At 40.5% G+C, this 17362-nt stretch overlaps 1 protein-coding gene and 1 long non-coding RNA gene across 6 annotated transcripts in view; one reads left to right on the top strand and one right to left on the bottom strand.

The window, feature by feature from the left end:
• Nucleotides 1–1259: 1259 nt before the first annotated feature.
• On the top strand, nucleotides 1260–6139 carry LOC144006442 (uncharacterized). The gene is made up of 5 exons (XR_013279828.1): nucleotides 1260–1749; nucleotides 1840–1966; nucleotides 2811–2882; nucleotides 5334–5484; nucleotides 5601–6139. It is a non-coding gene; the product is annotated as an uncharacterized LOC144006442 (long non-coding RNA).
• Nucleotides 6140–14000: 7861 nt separating this feature from the next.
• The window catches only part of ntm (neurotrimin), a 106351-nt gene continuing 102989 nt past the window's right edge, over nucleotides 14001–17362 (bottom strand). For 3 of the 5 annotated variants that reach the window (XM_077505045.1, XM_077505043.1, XM_077505046.1), the window contains one exon: nucleotides 14001–15991. In XM_077505045.1, the coding sequence (XP_077361171.1) occupies nucleotides 15891–15991 (101 nt within the window). In that variant the 3' untranslated portion in view covers nucleotides 14001–15890. The remainder of the gene's footprint in view (nucleotides 15992–17362) is intronic. The other 2 variants (XM_077505044.1, XM_077505047.1) reach the window with 2 other exon arrangements.

The raw sequence follows: 17362 nt of genomic DNA, 5'->3' as shown, positions 1-17362 counted from the left end.
AAAAATCGATTTTTTTTTTTAATTGAATCGATTCGAGAATCGCGCGATGTAGTATCGCGATATATCGCCGAATCGATTTTTTTTTAACACCCCTAATGTCCACATATATTTTGGTGACGACTGATAATAGCAGTTTTGGGACATTTTAAGCAACGTAACTATTAAGCCTTTTAGTATGGAGCCACAACACTGACAATGACATTTGGTATTGGGGGAAAAAAAAAAAGAGGTAATTTTCTACATATAACCTTGTGGCGTTACTGTTAATGTTAGCACGCTAGCTAAATATGTATAATATATGCCACAGGGAATTCATGTATTCCGAGAGAGAGAGAGATGATATTGATAACGATATAATGACGTGACCACTAGTAACATAGGAGGAAATTGAGCTGGTGAGAGCAGAAAACCCAATTAGTGTCCATAAGTTCTATCTCACTTCATTAAACATCAACAAAGGTGTGCATGCTGCGTTACAACATATATAGTATGTGATTGAGATGTGTATGAGGTTCATTGAGTTTTACTTGTTAAACATGTTCTAATCTTGCATTTAAAAATTCAGATCCGGTATTTATTTTAAAAATTGATAGGAGTCTGATATTTTGTCAAAAATGTTCTATTTAGGCGATTACTTCATTGAGCATGTACTGTATAGAGGTAATCTTGACTTTGTGTTGGTCAGTGAAAATGAACTGAAAAATGTGATTAGCCACAGTAAATTCATAATTTATCAAGGAGCACGGGTATGTTTTCATACAGGGACAAGTAGCATTGAATAGTTGAGCCGTGTCCAGCGGAAGCACGCGCCGGCAGGTGGGAATTGACGATTAACGGACGTGGCCCAGCTCTGCAACCATCCATTCATAAACCAACAAAATATTTTACGACATTCCTTCATATATTTTGTTGCTTGGTTACAGATGAAAGAGGAGCGATTCAAAGCCTCCATTCACCAATGGGTCAGAGATGTCATGATCACAGCATGCACGACATCACTCAAGTCTGCTAAAATAGCTAAGTTTGAAAGTAAACAAACAACTGTTGCATCTGTTGGTAACATACACACATACAGAAGAATGGGTCAATGTTACCCCGGGTTTTCACCGGATGCGGTTGCGGTGCGGTTGCGGTGCGGTGCGTCTTGACTGCGTGCTCCGGACGGGTCAATTTTTTTGTCAATCCACACCGGCTCCGCACAGCTGCGGTCCGGCGCCCCAGATAGCAGTCAGTTCTGGGCCGATCCTGGCTGTCTACCGCCAGTGTCGGCTGACAGCCGGACAGATTAACTGTGTATACTCCAAACTCGGCCCAGATGAGGATACCACATATTTATAATCCTCAAGTCAAGTTGTTACTGGGCCAAGGGTATTTATACTGTTCATGGCCCATGACCGTGATGTGAGTTTTAGCCCACAGGTTTTTTTTTTTCTTCTTGCTACGATACACAAGTATGATGCCGTTGCCGGGCCAGAACAGACATTCATCCACCAGCCCGCCACTACCAAAAAAAAAAGCAGGCGGCATATGCGCATGCTCCATGGCAAGGGATGTTGGTCTTTGGAGTACAGGTACTACTCGTATGCGCTGCGGCGCTGGATGCCGTTGGCGTTTACTCGCTGGATCCAGAAGTGACGTCGCCGGCGGCTAAATTCAAATGAACACATTCATTTTTGTGCGGCGTTTTGACAACAGTCAGGATAGTAGTCACACAACTATTCTTTTGGAGCCACGAGGAAACCGACTGCGGTAAGTCACTTGTTTTGTTGTTGTAGTTTTGGGACGGAGTTTTCTTTTACTAGCCTTACTTATTTAACGTTTCATTGACTGCCCGTGCAGGACACGCTGTATTGCACCGAGCGACACCGAGCACTCCTCTCTCAACCTTCCTGTTAAAAAAATAAATAAATAAAAGAAACCGCCATCCACTTGACTACTGGACTACGTTGAAGTGGGTCGCTATTAGGTAAGCGTGTTTTCACATTTTGTTTTATTTCATAACATTGAAATTTTGCCATGGATGTTTGTGAAATACCGGGCGTGTGGTTGAACACTTTTTTTTTGTGAGCTAAAATAGCATCTGTTCCGGTGTGGTAAAGTTAGCTAGCTAGCTAGCTAGCTAGCTAGAGTAATAAATAAGATACCGAAGTTCCTCTGTTGGGATTATCCACCCCAACCAAAAAAACAAAAACGCCATTCACTTCACTAGACCACACCGTGATTAAATCAAGCACTTACAAAACTATCGAAATGTAGCTTAATGGGACAAACTGCCTAGAACTCTAGAGATTTGTAAATCATATTTCAAATGTTCTAACTTGTGCAAGCTATTTCAATTGGCGGGCAGCCGCAGGTGCACTTCTGTAACCTGCGTGAGTGACATTACGGGCCACAGGCGATACATCGCCTGTGGCCCATATGTGAGTTTGCTGAGTAAATTGAGGTGAGGTGGGACAGTTGCGGAAAAATGTGAAGTCACATGAATTCTGCATAACATTAGGAGATTAATTTGCAAGTTATTTTGTATGGAAACTAGCCCAAAGACATCAGGGATGATAAGGAGTTCAGATAATGTATGGATGGCTGCTATATTGTGTGATTTTTAGATGGCCTATACAAGCCCAATCACAAAACATTTTTAAGGAAATTTCTATTTTGAATTTATGGCATCGCGTTTTCATATTGGTTATGTCATAAATATGTTTCCTGTTCATTTAATTCATTTTTTAAAAATCATTTGCCCATGTTTTTTTTATGTCATTTTTAAAAATTATTTTTATGCTAAAATCTAAAATTCTATTTCTTTCAAGATAATCCTAACCCATGGTCCCAGCCAATGCACACATCAACAAGGACTCCTCAAGAATCCTTAACTACAACCTGTAAGTGATTCTTTGTTACATGTAATTTTAAAGGGTATGTATTAGGGGTGTCACGATTCGCCAACTCCACGATTCGATTTAAATTTCGATTTTGGGGTCACGATTCGATTTTTTTTTCGATTTTTTTTTTTTTTTTTTTTTTCTCCGCTCCCCCACTTTATAACACAGAGGCATATGCTTCTGTAGGCTAAGGCTAGTCTATGATCATTGGTTCTATTCATTGTACAGTAAATCTTATTTCAAAAGATCGGCTACATATAGGTGATGCAATTTCCATATTATTTTTGTGTAAATTTATGTAATATATGATAATTGACATTAGGCAGGAATGATCAAATTCAAAGAATTTATTTACAATATAAAGTTAACCGTCTTGTTCTTACTGAAGTGTAAAATAAAAAATAAAAAAACAAAAACAAAAAGTCACAGTGGGTGCCTGCCATCTATTGACTGTTTTTGGTTACAACAGTGTGCTGTGCGTTCCTCTTAAAATAATGTGCAATGTGCAACAACAACAAAAAATATATTGTGTCCAAAGTCATGGAACAAATACAGCCTGAACAAACTATATCCCAACATTTACAGTTGCTGGGCATACTGTAGCGTGGTTCAAGTACACTAATTAAATGTTTGAATCCAGCGTTTTCCAAGGCTGCAGGTCTGCTGCTATAAATAGACCTATGGATCTGGCGTTTCGCGCGAGCTGAAGTGTGTGGAAGTTTCACTGTAAATGAGGATGAAATAGTTGGTTGGACCGTTGTTTTCCCACTTCTAGTTGAATTTGATAAATCTAAATCTTTGTGATGCCTGCGTAAATGTCCCGTCATGTTTGTCGTGTTTCCCGTGGCCGAGTACAGTACGCGCACATAGCATATCTTGCAAACTGTGGTCTTTTTATCGACAACGTGAACGTTGTCGACATAACTCACCGGGAACGCAAAATGTTTCCAAACTGGTGACGAGAGAAGCGGGAGCGGCTTGAAGCACCATTGCTGTGTCTGTCCGCGCTTGCCATCATGACTGCAGGAGAAGTCAGCTAACCCCGGGTTTTCACTGACTGCGGTTGCGGTGCGTCTTGACTGCGTGCTCCGGACGGGTCAATTTTTTTGTCAATCCACACCGGCTCCGCACAGCTGCGGTCCGGCAGCTCCGTCGCCGCCCACTTCCCAACGTATCTCGCGGGACCGTGCGCGCGCGATCATGTGGCATTTCACAACGACAAACATACAGAAAGTCTGTGCTTCTTCTGCTATGAGATTCCATGCAGCATCTTTTTTTTGGTTGTCCTTGTAAAGTATATTAATAACGAGAGTCGGGTCAGTGCGTGCTCAAGGCGAGCGCCACTCTTTATTTCTGTCTTCCGCGTCCGGCTGCCGCTCAGTACGGCAAGCGAGACGGGCACAACAAGCAATCGCGAACATCAAACTCACAATACATTACAGTCTTTATAAAAAGGAAGTGCCGTGTCATATATTATTTTGTGGTTTTCCACCTCCAATTTATTAAACCTCTCCGCGTCCATGTTCGCTGGTGTCTAAACCGTGAATGAGCACATGGCCCGGCGACGCCCACGTCACGTTCTGCTGATAAGCTTGCGAAATAGGAGCTGGCGAGTGTTTTTTTCTGAAAGGTAACCGGAAATTTATTTTGAAACTGCCTCTGTCTTCCTGTCCCGCTCGATGTGTTTTGTGCTAGCTAGCCATTTGCCGGAGGCCTACCGCTGCGGCGTCCGGCAAAAATAGAAAATAGGTCTATCCTTGCGGAAGGCTTGCGGCACGCCGGCGGCGGGGGGGGGGGGGGGGGGGGGGGGGGGGGCATCGAATCGAGTGTCCTCTCTTCTATTTCGATGCTCGAAATCGTGACGTAATTTCGATCGATTTCGATAAAAAATCGAAATCGTGACACCCTTAGTATGTATTGTGGTATTTAAGAGGATTTTCCTCAAAATTGAAGGATACAAATATTTGATCCAAGGACTTTTTTGTTTTTATCATACTAACACACATTTCCATATGACATAGCACAAAAAATAAAATAAATACGATAATAAAGATGGTAATGATGGTTATGTTTGAAATGAATGAAATTGCAAGAAGCTTTAATTTCATATATTTATAAGGTTAGGTTGTTGTACTTGAAAAAAAGAAATTGATGAATAATTATTTTATTAATTGGGATTTCAATCTCAATCAGAAATAGATGATCATTTTCCATAATCATCCAGCCCTAGTAACAAATGCAGCACATGCACATATACACTTAACTTACTCAAACATATTTGCGTACCGTCCTGTATATCATTTTTAGCAATTCACAATTTTTTAGCTTTCTGGCCACATTGACCCAAATTTCAGATAATAATATACAGTATGTTGCGGTACCCTTCACTTAACTCTCTCAACCTAATCATTTTGTCTTCTGACACTCAAATAAACTACTTTATCCTTTTAGATAAACCACTTGAGTGTTATCGGGGATGTGACGTGAAAGACAGTGTGGCGTTTAATGAAGCAGACGATCTCAAACAGCCTGGAGACGAATTGGAGAGGAGTAAATGCGAAAACATCAATGTCATCTCTGCAATTAAAGGCTGTCCTAATTGGTAAATATTCAGATTTTTCAATCTGTTTAAATTTCTGCAGGGTCAAATAATTTTGCCACATTGTATTTGCATTGTACTAACAAAATGTTTCTTTATTAAATGGTTGTCTATTTCAGATGCTGTCAGAAAGAGCCCCCTCACAACAACAGCCTCACAACACGAAACAGAGAGCCATATGAAGAGATGGTTGCAGCTCGCAGCAGACAGAGAAGGGGCGAAAAAACGGCGACTCAGATTGAGTGACAGTTAAATTGGGGTTTGTCTGTAAATTAGCATGTTTTGTTGCATTGTTGAACAGTAACTTGTTGTGGATGTTTTAAGTAAGAAATTAGCTCCTGTTGTTGCTGTGTTTAGTAATAAATTGATCACCTTTCGTCACTTTTGGTGTATTCATGTACTTGTATATTTTTAATCGTCACAGAAACATTCATGTACATACACAGATATCAGGTCTTGTGTTGCACTAACTAGTGTTTACTGTATGTATTGCTGCATTTTTCACTGGTGTTTCTGAAATGCTGAAAAATACTACTCAAGAGTATTTTATTAATATCAATAATATCAAAGCAAGGGACCACTTGCCATTTTAGCACTTTTAAATCCATTCAACAACTGCAACAAATCAGACTGTTCTAATGAAGACGGCTTTATCTAAATTTTTAACGGCAATCTGGAGTGTCATGTTTCAGTATTTCAGAAATACTAAAAAAAAAAGACTGCACTCTTAAAACAGAATTGTTTAACGAATTTAAGATTATGAATTGAATTGTTGACCAATTTAAAAAATTGTTTAAACTGGTAACACTCAATTGAAGTTAGTCCAAAGTGAATATTAAGTTTAATTAATTATGAGTTCATTAAATTAAATATATTAATCTAAAAAAATGACTAATTCAAAGTATTAAATTTAATGAACTCATAATCAATTAAACTTAATATATTCTTTTTGGACTAACTTAATTCAGTAATACGTTAACAATTGAAGCATTTTTTTAATTGGTCAACAGTTCAATTTGTAATCTTTAATTGGTTAAACAATTCTCTTTTTAGAGTGTGGATGGGGACACAAGATCTCCATGACAACACAATCTTTCATGCAGTGCATGGGCCAGGTTTGGGCCGGCAGCACATCTTAAATTGATCGGTTTATAGTGTATGGGCCAGACCTGGGCCAACAGTAGAGTTTTCAGTTAATATCGGTATGCCGTGTGTGGGCTAGAGGTGGGCCAATTTATTATAGGCTACCTAAAGTAAGACAGCATGTGGGCCAGAAGTGAGCCACAGCCTTTTTCTGTTGTTAACAATACACTGGCCCATGTCAGGCCCATTCATGTTGAACCAGAACGTCTTGCCGTGTGTGGGCCGGTCTTGGCCCGAGGACCCAGCCGTATACTGGGCCAGAACAAACGCAAGCATGTGGCCCATATATGAGCCGGAGGAATTTTGCTAGCTGGGGCAGCTCCATCGCCGCCCACTTCCCAACGTGTCTCGCGGGACCGCGCGCCCGCGATCATGTGGCATTTCACAACGACAAACATACAGAAAGTCTGCTCAACAGAGAAGCAGAAAGAGAGGTGGACTTCTTTTGATTTAACCTTTTCTTCTTCTTCTGCTCTGAGATTCCATGCAGCATCCTTTTTTTGGTTGTCCTTGTAAAGTATATTAATAACGAGAGTCGGGTCAGTGCGGGTCCACTCGCAAGCGAGACGGGCACAACAAGCAATCGCGAACATCAAACTCACAATACATTACAGTCCTTATAAAAAGGATGTGCCGTGTCATATATTATTTTGTGGTTTTCCACCTCCAATATAAACCTCCCCTCGTCCATGTTCGCTGGTGTCTAAACCGTGAATGAGCACATGGCCCGGCGACGCCCACGTCACGTTTTGCTGATAAGCTTGCGAAATACGAGCTGGCGAGTGTTTTATTCTGAAAGGTAACCGGAAATTTATTTTGAAACTGCCTCGGTCTTCCTGTCCCGCTCGATGTGTTTTGTGCTAGCTTGCCATTTGCCGGAGGCCTACCGCTGCGGCGTCCGGCAAAAATAGAAAATAGGTCTATCCTTGCGGAAGGCTTGCGGCACGCCGCAGGCCTTCCGCAGTCGACACGCAACGCACCCGCAAGCGGTGTAAACTGCACCATTCGAATGAATGGAATCTAATTGCTTGCGTCGCCGGACCGCACCGCAACCGCACCGCAACCGCACCGCAACCGCATCCGGTGAAAACCCGGGTTTAGTCTCAATTCGATGCTCCTCACATTATTTACAAATGTCAATTCTCAGTGGTCCTTTTCCACATCTCTAGGCCCCATTTTGATAATGCTCCTTGCTTTTTATCCTCAGCAACTCCAGCCATCCTTCCATGATCCATCCATCCATCGCAGACAGGACTAAGAATAATACATTTATTTAATTAAAAAAATAAAAAAATAAATATATATATAAAAATACACCGACTGAATATTGTTCTTTCACACTGAGCAAAAAACACATTTTTATTTTTATTTATTCATTTTTTTTACAGCGTGGTAAAGTGTGCACTGTGGTGGTATGTTCAATTAAGAATCGGAATTTAGCGCTCCATCACTGTAGCCAGAGTTTTCGTGCTCTCGGCACGTCCCAGCCTTATAAATACACAACAAAACTTGTAACTTCAGGCAATCAGCTACATTTACACATACATATAGATATCACTTTACATTCCTACATTTACAGCACATACATATAAGCTCCGGACAAGTGATTTTTTTATTTATTTTTTTGCTGGGCAGCCTTTATTTTTTTTTTCAGTGGAAGAACTTTGAAGAACATTTTTTTTTTTTCGCACAAAGACTGGGTCGAGTTTTTTTTTGTTTTCCATTGATTGTTGCATTTGCATGTATATATTGTTGGTAAATTTTCTTTGCTGTTAAAGAGATGAGGTAAAAGTGCATTTCAGTCCATTCATTTTGAAGAAACAAAATTTACATTGGACCGATAATAAACTCCTATCAGAACTCCGTCTTCTGTCTTTTTATTGGTTACATTTCCGTGATAGGCAGATAACATACGTATGTCTGGCTTGGCTTCTAAGATTCGTCTGCATTGCTGAGTTGGACATCAACTTGAAGAAGAAGGTTGTTTAAAATTTGACTTAGAGGTACAAGTGCCAAAAAATTTTTTATTCAACTTCAACGCATCAGCATTTGTACGATGACATACATTGTTCAAGCTCCATACCCATCCTCTCACGTAATTTCATCAACCACGACCCTTCATGCTCCACATTGCCCACATTTTGTGCACCGCACACCTAAAAAGAGCGATGGGCAAGGGGGTGGCCCGGGGCTTCGTTGTGGCAAGCGTGAAGAGGTGCTCTGTTCCCGGCCTGACGCCTCCCTCTGAGTCTGGAGCTTGGGAAAGTGCTCGGCTACCTTTTTACCCACGCCCCTCCGCTAGATCTCCAAGCTGGCTACCAGGGCCCGGGGGCTGGCTGGGGCTAAGCAAATGATCTGCAAGGAAAAAAATGGTGGACGAGCAAACACTGTCGTAAACAACAGTGTTGTCTACTTACTGATTCTTAGTTTTCATTTATTTTGTTAAGCATATGTAGACCATTCCCCCCAAGCTGTTGAAGTCGATAATTTATTGAAAAATAAATAAATAATTGTTTTTACTTCTAGACTTAGACCTGACTTTATTGATCCCTTTGGGATGGCTCCCTCTGGGAAATTTACATGTCCAGCAGCAATGAGAACAGATAATAAAATAAAAAATAATTCAATCAATCAATAAATAAGGTTTTTACACCAGAGATTGAATTAATAATAACAATAATAATAAGAAGAATAATAAAATGAAAAAGTGTGGTGGTGTTCAAATGCTGTAGACGTTCTTCACTGCCTCCTATAGCATGGGAGAATATCGACCACAAGCTGTGATGAGTATTAACGCAGCAAAATGTGTGCTCGCAGGCGTACACATATCAAGCAAACCCTTCGAAGGTGGAGGGGACGGATCTGAGTCTTTATGAAATATAGTGCCATCTGTGTCCGTGCGTGTGGCTGCAAAGCGGCAATGGCCGAATCGCATTGAAAATTGCCCTCGATAGAAACATTGAAGGATACAAGCATGGGCTGCCATAGGGTAGGTGGGTGCTGATGATTTGGGCGTTTCTAACTGTACTTTTTTGTGGCAGCTCCAAGACAAGTCGTTGCTGTACTACAAAGACCAAGATTCCTTGTTAATACAAATCAGCAAAGAAGAAGAAAAGAAGAACTGAGCATGCACACAGCGGAAAATCAATGTCCCGTTCAATCGAGGCATTCCGAATGCGTTTATATGAACAATAATTCGGGTTATGAAGGGGGTAAACATCACAAGGGCAGCATATTTGGGTTATTGTGCATGTTTACATGGCCTTACAAAACCGAATATAGCCAATATTTGTGTTTTAAAGCAGTTAATGGCTGCATGTAAATGCAGTCATTGCAGTCCAAACAATGCAGTAGTGCCACCTTTGCCTTACTGGTCCACTTCCTCACCGTTTCCCCTGCTGGTTTCACACACTTAAGTTTGTGCTTGTATGTTGGAATTAAGTGTATTTAACAGTTAACAGACAAATCAAATGCTGTGCAGGCAACAGAGCTGTATGAGTGTTTCAGTGTTGTGTAGTAGTGAAACCAAAATATTGCCTTCCCTGGTGGGACAATCAATGTGCTGCTTATATCTAGGAAGTTCGTGGTTAAGTTTTGCTCTGTTAAAGTCTCCAAAGATGATGAGGGGTGAATCTGGGTGCATTAGTTCAAGTTCGTTTACTTCAGAAGTGAGATCAGTTCTGCCATCCTTTGAGGCAAGAGGGAATAATTAGCTTGTCATTTTCAAACAGTGTCAGAGGTGAATCCTTGTCTGGAATGTGTTATTCCTGTCAGTTCTGCTTTCTGTTTGACAACGATTTATGACTGATCTGTTTGCAACTGATGATTACCCAAATCAGCTTCAGTGAAAGCCTCTTTGGTTTCAAACAATTTAAGTTTTAGATGCCACTTTTTATTGCACTGTCCTATTATTACCTACAGCAAGCCTGACACAACTGAGAGCTACCTTGTGTATTGATTAATGAAAAGGGCAACCAGTCTGATAACCACAAGTGAAATAACAAGTTTCTTCAAAATACATTTAATTAGGTTTTATTATTATAAAATTAAAGAGCAGCAGAGTTGTTGATTGGATGTACACAACCCACCTTCATAGTTTTGGTACACAATGCAGAAAGCAGTGGAATCAATAAAGATCCCTCTCATAACGGACACTCAAATTTCTCCACATTTCCTTCAGGAAAAGGCTGCATTTATACTAGAACCATGAGATTCAAAAACTCACAGTGAGAACTAATGACTACATCCCCTTTTACACCTACAATAAGTATAATGTAATGAACAAAATCTGTGCAATATTGTCTGACAAAAACAAACTGCAATACCTGAATGTAAATAATCGATTTATTGCCATATCATAAAATACAGCAGACATTTTAACAAATGTGAATAAACAAATATAAATAATAATAAATATAAACTATAGTTTGACCTTTTGAATGGAATTATGGAAATTATTTAACTTTTCAAGGATATTCTAATTTTTTGACGAGCTCCTGTATAAATCATAGCGGCCCACATAAACCTAAACACTTCCTTGTCAGTGTAAAAAGGGTAGAGATGATAGACGAAATTGATATGGTGCAAGATACATGACATGAGTTCTTATATCGCTTCCATTTTTGCTAAACTGCCAACCATCAACACCTTTGGCCTCATCTTTAAAAAATATTTCACTTCAGAAACGTAATAGCTACTCCATCCCAAAAAATCCACACCTTATTCTTTGAGAGTACAAATTTAATTACAAATGACAATGATGTTACAAATACAGTTTTCAGGAGCTGTTTTGTGCCTTTAGTAGGATTTTTGTCTGTCCTGTAGCCTCTCACGGTGGAGCATAAGCTTGTGGCGATGAGGCTCTTTTGGCGGTATCTCAGGTTAAAGCTGAGATGATTCCGGTACTGCACACATTTTTGAGGCATCCTTTCTTATTCCTGCACAATTGTGAGTGTATCAATCCATCGCAGCTGGACTTGTTATGATTGTCTTAGATATGTTTAACCTCATCTGAGCAGGACTCACGAGTTCAGGCACATTTTATCAAAGACAGTATCCTGTCTTTTTTTTGGAGTGTGAGGTCCACATTGGAGACAACAGGGGCCTCCATGTTGGGATTTATGGAAAACACATATAGATGGACCTATACCCACTTTTTGACTCCAATACCCAATGGAATACAAACTGGGCTTAGCAGAAGGCTTACAGCACAAACTCATGATGTTTTCCCACAGGCATAAGAGAAAGAGCATACTGTCAGCACCGGAGCGAGGCCCTACAAACTTGTTCTTGCCCCAGCTGGTGATTTTTCAACAGTGCCTCTAGTTCCAGAAGGACCAAGAGCAAGATGGACGAGGAAGAAAACAGAAGCAACAACAATGTCATTATGTATGAAAAAGGAATACATTGTCTGTCAAAACTAGTAACAATCTGCGATAAAGGCTGGTACCGACATACCAAAGACAAGACACTCTACAGTTCTACCCACTACCCAGAAAAGCAATCTTGTGTATGCTGTCAAGTGCACTGATGAACTCTCTGATGTACACTATACAGTATAGGCTATTGGAGAAACCAATCAACCACTGAGCAGGTCACAGCTAACTCACTTGTCTATCTACATCTCAAACAGAAAAATCACTCTTTTGAGGACGGACATGGACAAAGAAGACATACAGTATGGCTTGAAAGACAATTGAGAGACCATCGACAGAAAGTTGAGAAAATCTCTTTAAATCAACACCTACAAAAACTGCCATTCTTTCATCCCTTCCTGAAAGACTCAATAAATTATCCTCTACAGATAAACAATAGCACTTTTGGCCTTCAGCAACTTGAATACTGATGAAGGTGATTCCATTCAAATATTTTTGGTGGGCAGAGAACTCTCTTCAATACATTTTAACAACTGGCAACTGTCTTTTGCATCCCAAAAGAGTGATAACGTTTATGATTGGGAAATGTGCTAATTTTTGGAGATGAATAGATTGGTTTTTGCACCAACACTCGGGTTCGAGCTGTCCTGATTGACCTGATTAGGGTTGCTCGGATGATAGGCTAAAAGTCTTCTAAGACAACCAGAACAGTCCAGTTGTGATCGAGTCAATGGTTTGAGAATGAATTGACCTGGATGAATGAGGCAAGTGACGTTAGCATGCGCAAGAGATTTCTGAAAGTGTTTTGCCATTTTTCCTTCACCTCACTGAGAAATTCAGCTCTGTGCACTTGTAGCCTTCTTTACAGGTTTTGGTGAGAGTGGTGAACTTTCTCTACTCAGACAGTCTCCTCTTACCATGGACTGATAGTCAGACTGGTGGTCAAGGACTCCTGACGACGTTTTAAGACGAACAATGTGTGGCTTGAATTGCCGCTGTAGTTTTACAAGTGGTCTTTGAATTTGGCAAATAAAAATCCACTGCACTGCACAATCAAAATATAGGACAAAAGGCCATTTTCATGGAGATACTTTACATGTCAGATTGATAAGAGTGGGTAAGATATCCAATCGATCGATAAGTACGAAAATGTGTTGCATAGTGTACAATCAACTTTCTTTCCAATAAGAAAATAATCAATTATCATGTACATTATGGTGTAAAGGTACATTTATTTTGCTTTCATTTCAAATACAACCGTAGAAATACCCAAAATAGCATGTTTACTAATGGCATTTTTAGTGAAAAGGACAGTACGATGACAGTAAAAATGAGTCTATTACAAACTGTAAATTCTTTGGGTTATTTATTTGTGAATAAAGGAAGGGTCCAAAGGATTTCCTTCAAAAATAAATGCTGGATGTATACAAATGAAATCCGTCTCAATCAACGCCTGTATTTTGCCCGTTTGTTTTGTTTGTGACATTTCTAGGCAGAGACTCAATGTTTTCCCTCCAGCCAATCACAGGGCAGAAGACACTGTGGACTGGCAGGGCGGCATTAGAGCAGAGAAAAACAAAACCAATTCCTCACAACTAATGACTAAAAGTGCCTAAAAAAATAGGAACTATTCTGCTACAAAACCTGCAGCCTACACTCGAAAACCAGGGTAAATATCTGCTTTGCTTTTACCCGCTTCCGAGCCATGAAGAAGAGGCTTGGGCACAGTATTAGCCTGATAATTTAGCAACATGTGAACGAGGGTTAGCGCTTAGCAAATCGGCAAATGCTTCTCCAGTGTCTTCTTTTCCCCCTGTGCATATCAGGCGTGACACCATTATAAGCCGTAGAGTCGAGCTACTACTCGTAACTAGTGTTTTTCCGATACCGATACTGGTATCGGCAGAGGTGCCGATACTGCATTAAAACAGTGGTATCGGTATCGGTGACTACTCACAAGTAGTGTTGTTCCGATACCGGTTTTTGGCTCCTGATACCGATACCCAGCTTTGCAGTATCGGCCGATACCGATACCATACCGATACTTAAGTTTTTCTTAATATAAAAAAGATGTCCTGCCATTGGTTCAGAGCATTCAAGGGCCAATAGGATATCTTAGATCGGCATGCAGTGAACATGTTACATACCAGTGAATGTCGTGCACCTGCAAGACACAAGATGCTGCATCCAAAATCCTATATTAGCGATGGAATTAATGGTATCGGCATGTTACTTGTAAGTAGTCACCGATACCGATACCACTGTTTTAATGGAGTATCGGCACCTCTGCCGATACTAGTATCGGTATCGGAACAATACCGATACTGCAAAGCTGGGTATCGGTATCGGGAGCCAAAAAACGGTATCGGAACAACACTACTCGTAACAGTGCAGGGAACCGCCAGGGCAATGCGCACCAGTGCATAGTCACGTCCCTGCTTCATGTGGAAAAAGCAGCCACAGTATTTTTTGCTCCATCATCACGACCATCAAGTCTCACACATTTAGCATGTGACATTTGACACACTGGTGCTGGGCTGAGTTGCTGTCATAGGAAGTGGGCGTGAACCGTTGATCCCGATGGGAGGAGCGTCAGTTTTGAATGTTGTTTATAAACTGCAATGGAAATCCTTCTTTGGACCCTACCTTTAAACATACTGTATGCAGATTATTACCAAACATATCCATGTGTATGTGTTGATAATTGTTGTGTGATATCAAGACAATCAGCAACAGCTTTAATGAGTTGCATTTTAAAGCCATGAGGATTAAAAAAAAAAAATGGACCAGTTTTCTGCTATTTTTAACTAAGTCATTATGAAGTAAAATTTTGCTTTTCACCATTTTCATCTGAAAACATCCTTGTTAGCAAAACAAAAGAAACAACAAAGACTCAATAAAAACAAGGACATTTGCCTGAATAATTACAACTTCATATTTCCATCTCAAATATATTATTTTAAAATTAACCAGGTTAAAAAAATAAATACAAACAAAACATTAGAATAACAAAAGTAAAATATCACTGTTTCCTTAACTAGACAAAAGAAATATTTTACATAAAAAAAAACAAAAACACTTTTAGCTCCAGTCAAAACTAAATCCGTTCCACTTCTCTCGTCTCTAGCTGACATTGAGGTATTTAAGATCCACTTTAAACATCCATCCATCCATCCATTTTCTTGACCGCTTATTCCTCACAAGGGTCGCGGGGGCTGCTGGCGCCTATCTCAGCTGGCTCTGGGCAGTAGGCAGGGGACACCCTGGACTGGTTGCCAACCAATCGCAGGGCACACAGAGACGAACAACCATCCACACTCACACGCACACCTAGGGACAATTCGGAGCACCCAAATAACCTGCCATGCATGTCTTTGGAATGTGGGAGGAGACCGGAGTACCCGGAGAAGACCCACGCGGGCACGGGGAGAACATGCAAACTCCACCCAGGAAGGTCCGAGCCTGGACTCGAACCGGAGACCACAGAACTGGGAAGCGGACGTGCTAACCACTCGACTACCGTGCCGCCCACTTTAAACATGTGTGTTAAATATTACCCATCCCGCATTTAATATGAATGTTAAAAATGCAGATAATTCACAGTCAATTTGAATATCAGACAGTATTTTATACATTCCTTCTGAATAGTGAGAAGATCCAATTAAACTGCAAAACATTTGTTCCAACCTTAAAATGATCTAAAAAGAAAAATAGAAACTGCAAAACAATTGTATCGTGTATTATATAGGACAACATCATAACAAATCAACTTTGTGGAGAGCTGTGCATCAGTGTATGTTTGCAGATATAAAATAAAAAAAAAACCCTAACAAAAAACAAATATTCCCTCAAACATACATACACGCAAATGTCGGTATAATCAATCCCTCTTCAAAATCTGAGCAGACAGGCCAGAAACACTAAGGAGAGGAGGAAGGTGTCTATGTGCACACCCAGTGCGGATCCATTGCCATCCTGAACTGCTCTCGGTCCTGAGAGGTGCATAAGACAAAGAGGGAGTGAAAAAAGGAAGTCAGCACTTGTATCTCCGTTGGAGTAGTGAAATATGACAACAACAATAAATTGATACTCTTTCGGCAATATACCTTGCGTTTGTATTTAGAATTAAAAAAAAAATGTGAATTTCTTCTTTCAGTATTTTTATAAGATGCCCTTCACGTTCTCAAATTGATTTTTGGGGCATGCAGACAAGGAAGCGTCAGTAGGTGCTGTTCAACAATAACGTGGTGGTGGTGTCTTGTTTAAGGGCACTTATACAGATTTCATTGATTTCAATTTCAGCCTACATTTCTTCAGTATCAGTTTCCATATTTTGCTCAACAGCGGGCTTCTGTCTCCAAGACCGAGCCACTGTCAGACTAAATGCAAAACAAGTGCATATTTATACTACCGATTATTTTAATACTACTTGTCAATTAATACGTTTTTTGTGTGTGTGTGCTAGCAGAATTACTTAATTGATATCCGTCCATCCATTTTCTGAACCACTTGTTCCTCACAAGGGTCGCGGGGGGTGCTGGAGCCTATCTCAGCTGGCTATGGGCAGTAGGCGGGGTACACTCTGAACAGCCAATCGCAGGGCACACAGACGAACAACACATCCACACTCACAAGCACACCTAGGGACAATTCGGAGCACCCAATTAACCTGCCATGCATGTCTTTGGAATGTGGGAGGAGACTGGAGTACCCGGAGAAGACCCACACGGGCAAGGGGAGAACATGCAAACTCCACCCAGAAAGGAACCCGAGTCCTCAGTACTGGGATGTGGATGTGCTAACCAGTCATACACCGTGCCACTCTACTTAATTGATAAATAATACAAATTGTATTCTTCGGTGAAGTAAAAATGTGCTTGTTTTAAGTATTTTTAAACTACTACTTATCAAACTACAGTATATTATGCTGCAATATGGGTTTTGAGCAATTAAGAGCAGAAGTTGGCATTCTGTCAAGACTGACGGAAGGTCCAATAATCACGGTCGACTGTTTTGTTAACAATTAACAATCGACGGGAAAACTTGGAAAGCTGACGGATGAAGCATTGATGGAAGTGGGTTTTCGTACGTCAATGCAATCGTCAATTACCGTGTGAGTATTGACTGATGGACTCCTGTTTCATGAATTGGTACAACCATACGCCACACACTGTGGCTTTATTGCCATAGACAGAAGATAAAGTGAAAATGCTGCAGAGAAATCAATGTATTCAAGTTAGACGAGCTTAGCAGGGGCAATGTAATGGCGGCATGAGCAGTCTAGATTATTGTATACGTCCGTAAATCCACAGATGGTCCACACAGACGAAACATAGCGGATGAGCAATAGTGCTGTAAAAACA

Source organism: Festucalex cinctus, chromosome 18 (genome assembly GCF_051991245.1).
Source record: "Festucalex cinctus isolate MCC-2025b chromosome 18, RoL_Fcin_1.0, whole genome shotgun sequence".
NCBI classification, from domain to species: Eukaryota; Metazoa; Chordata; class Actinopteri; order Syngnathiformes; family Syngnathidae; genus Festucalex; species Festucalex cinctus.
Note: the sequence above shows the minus strand (reverse complement) of the source record. Positions and strands in the feature narration are given on the sequence as shown.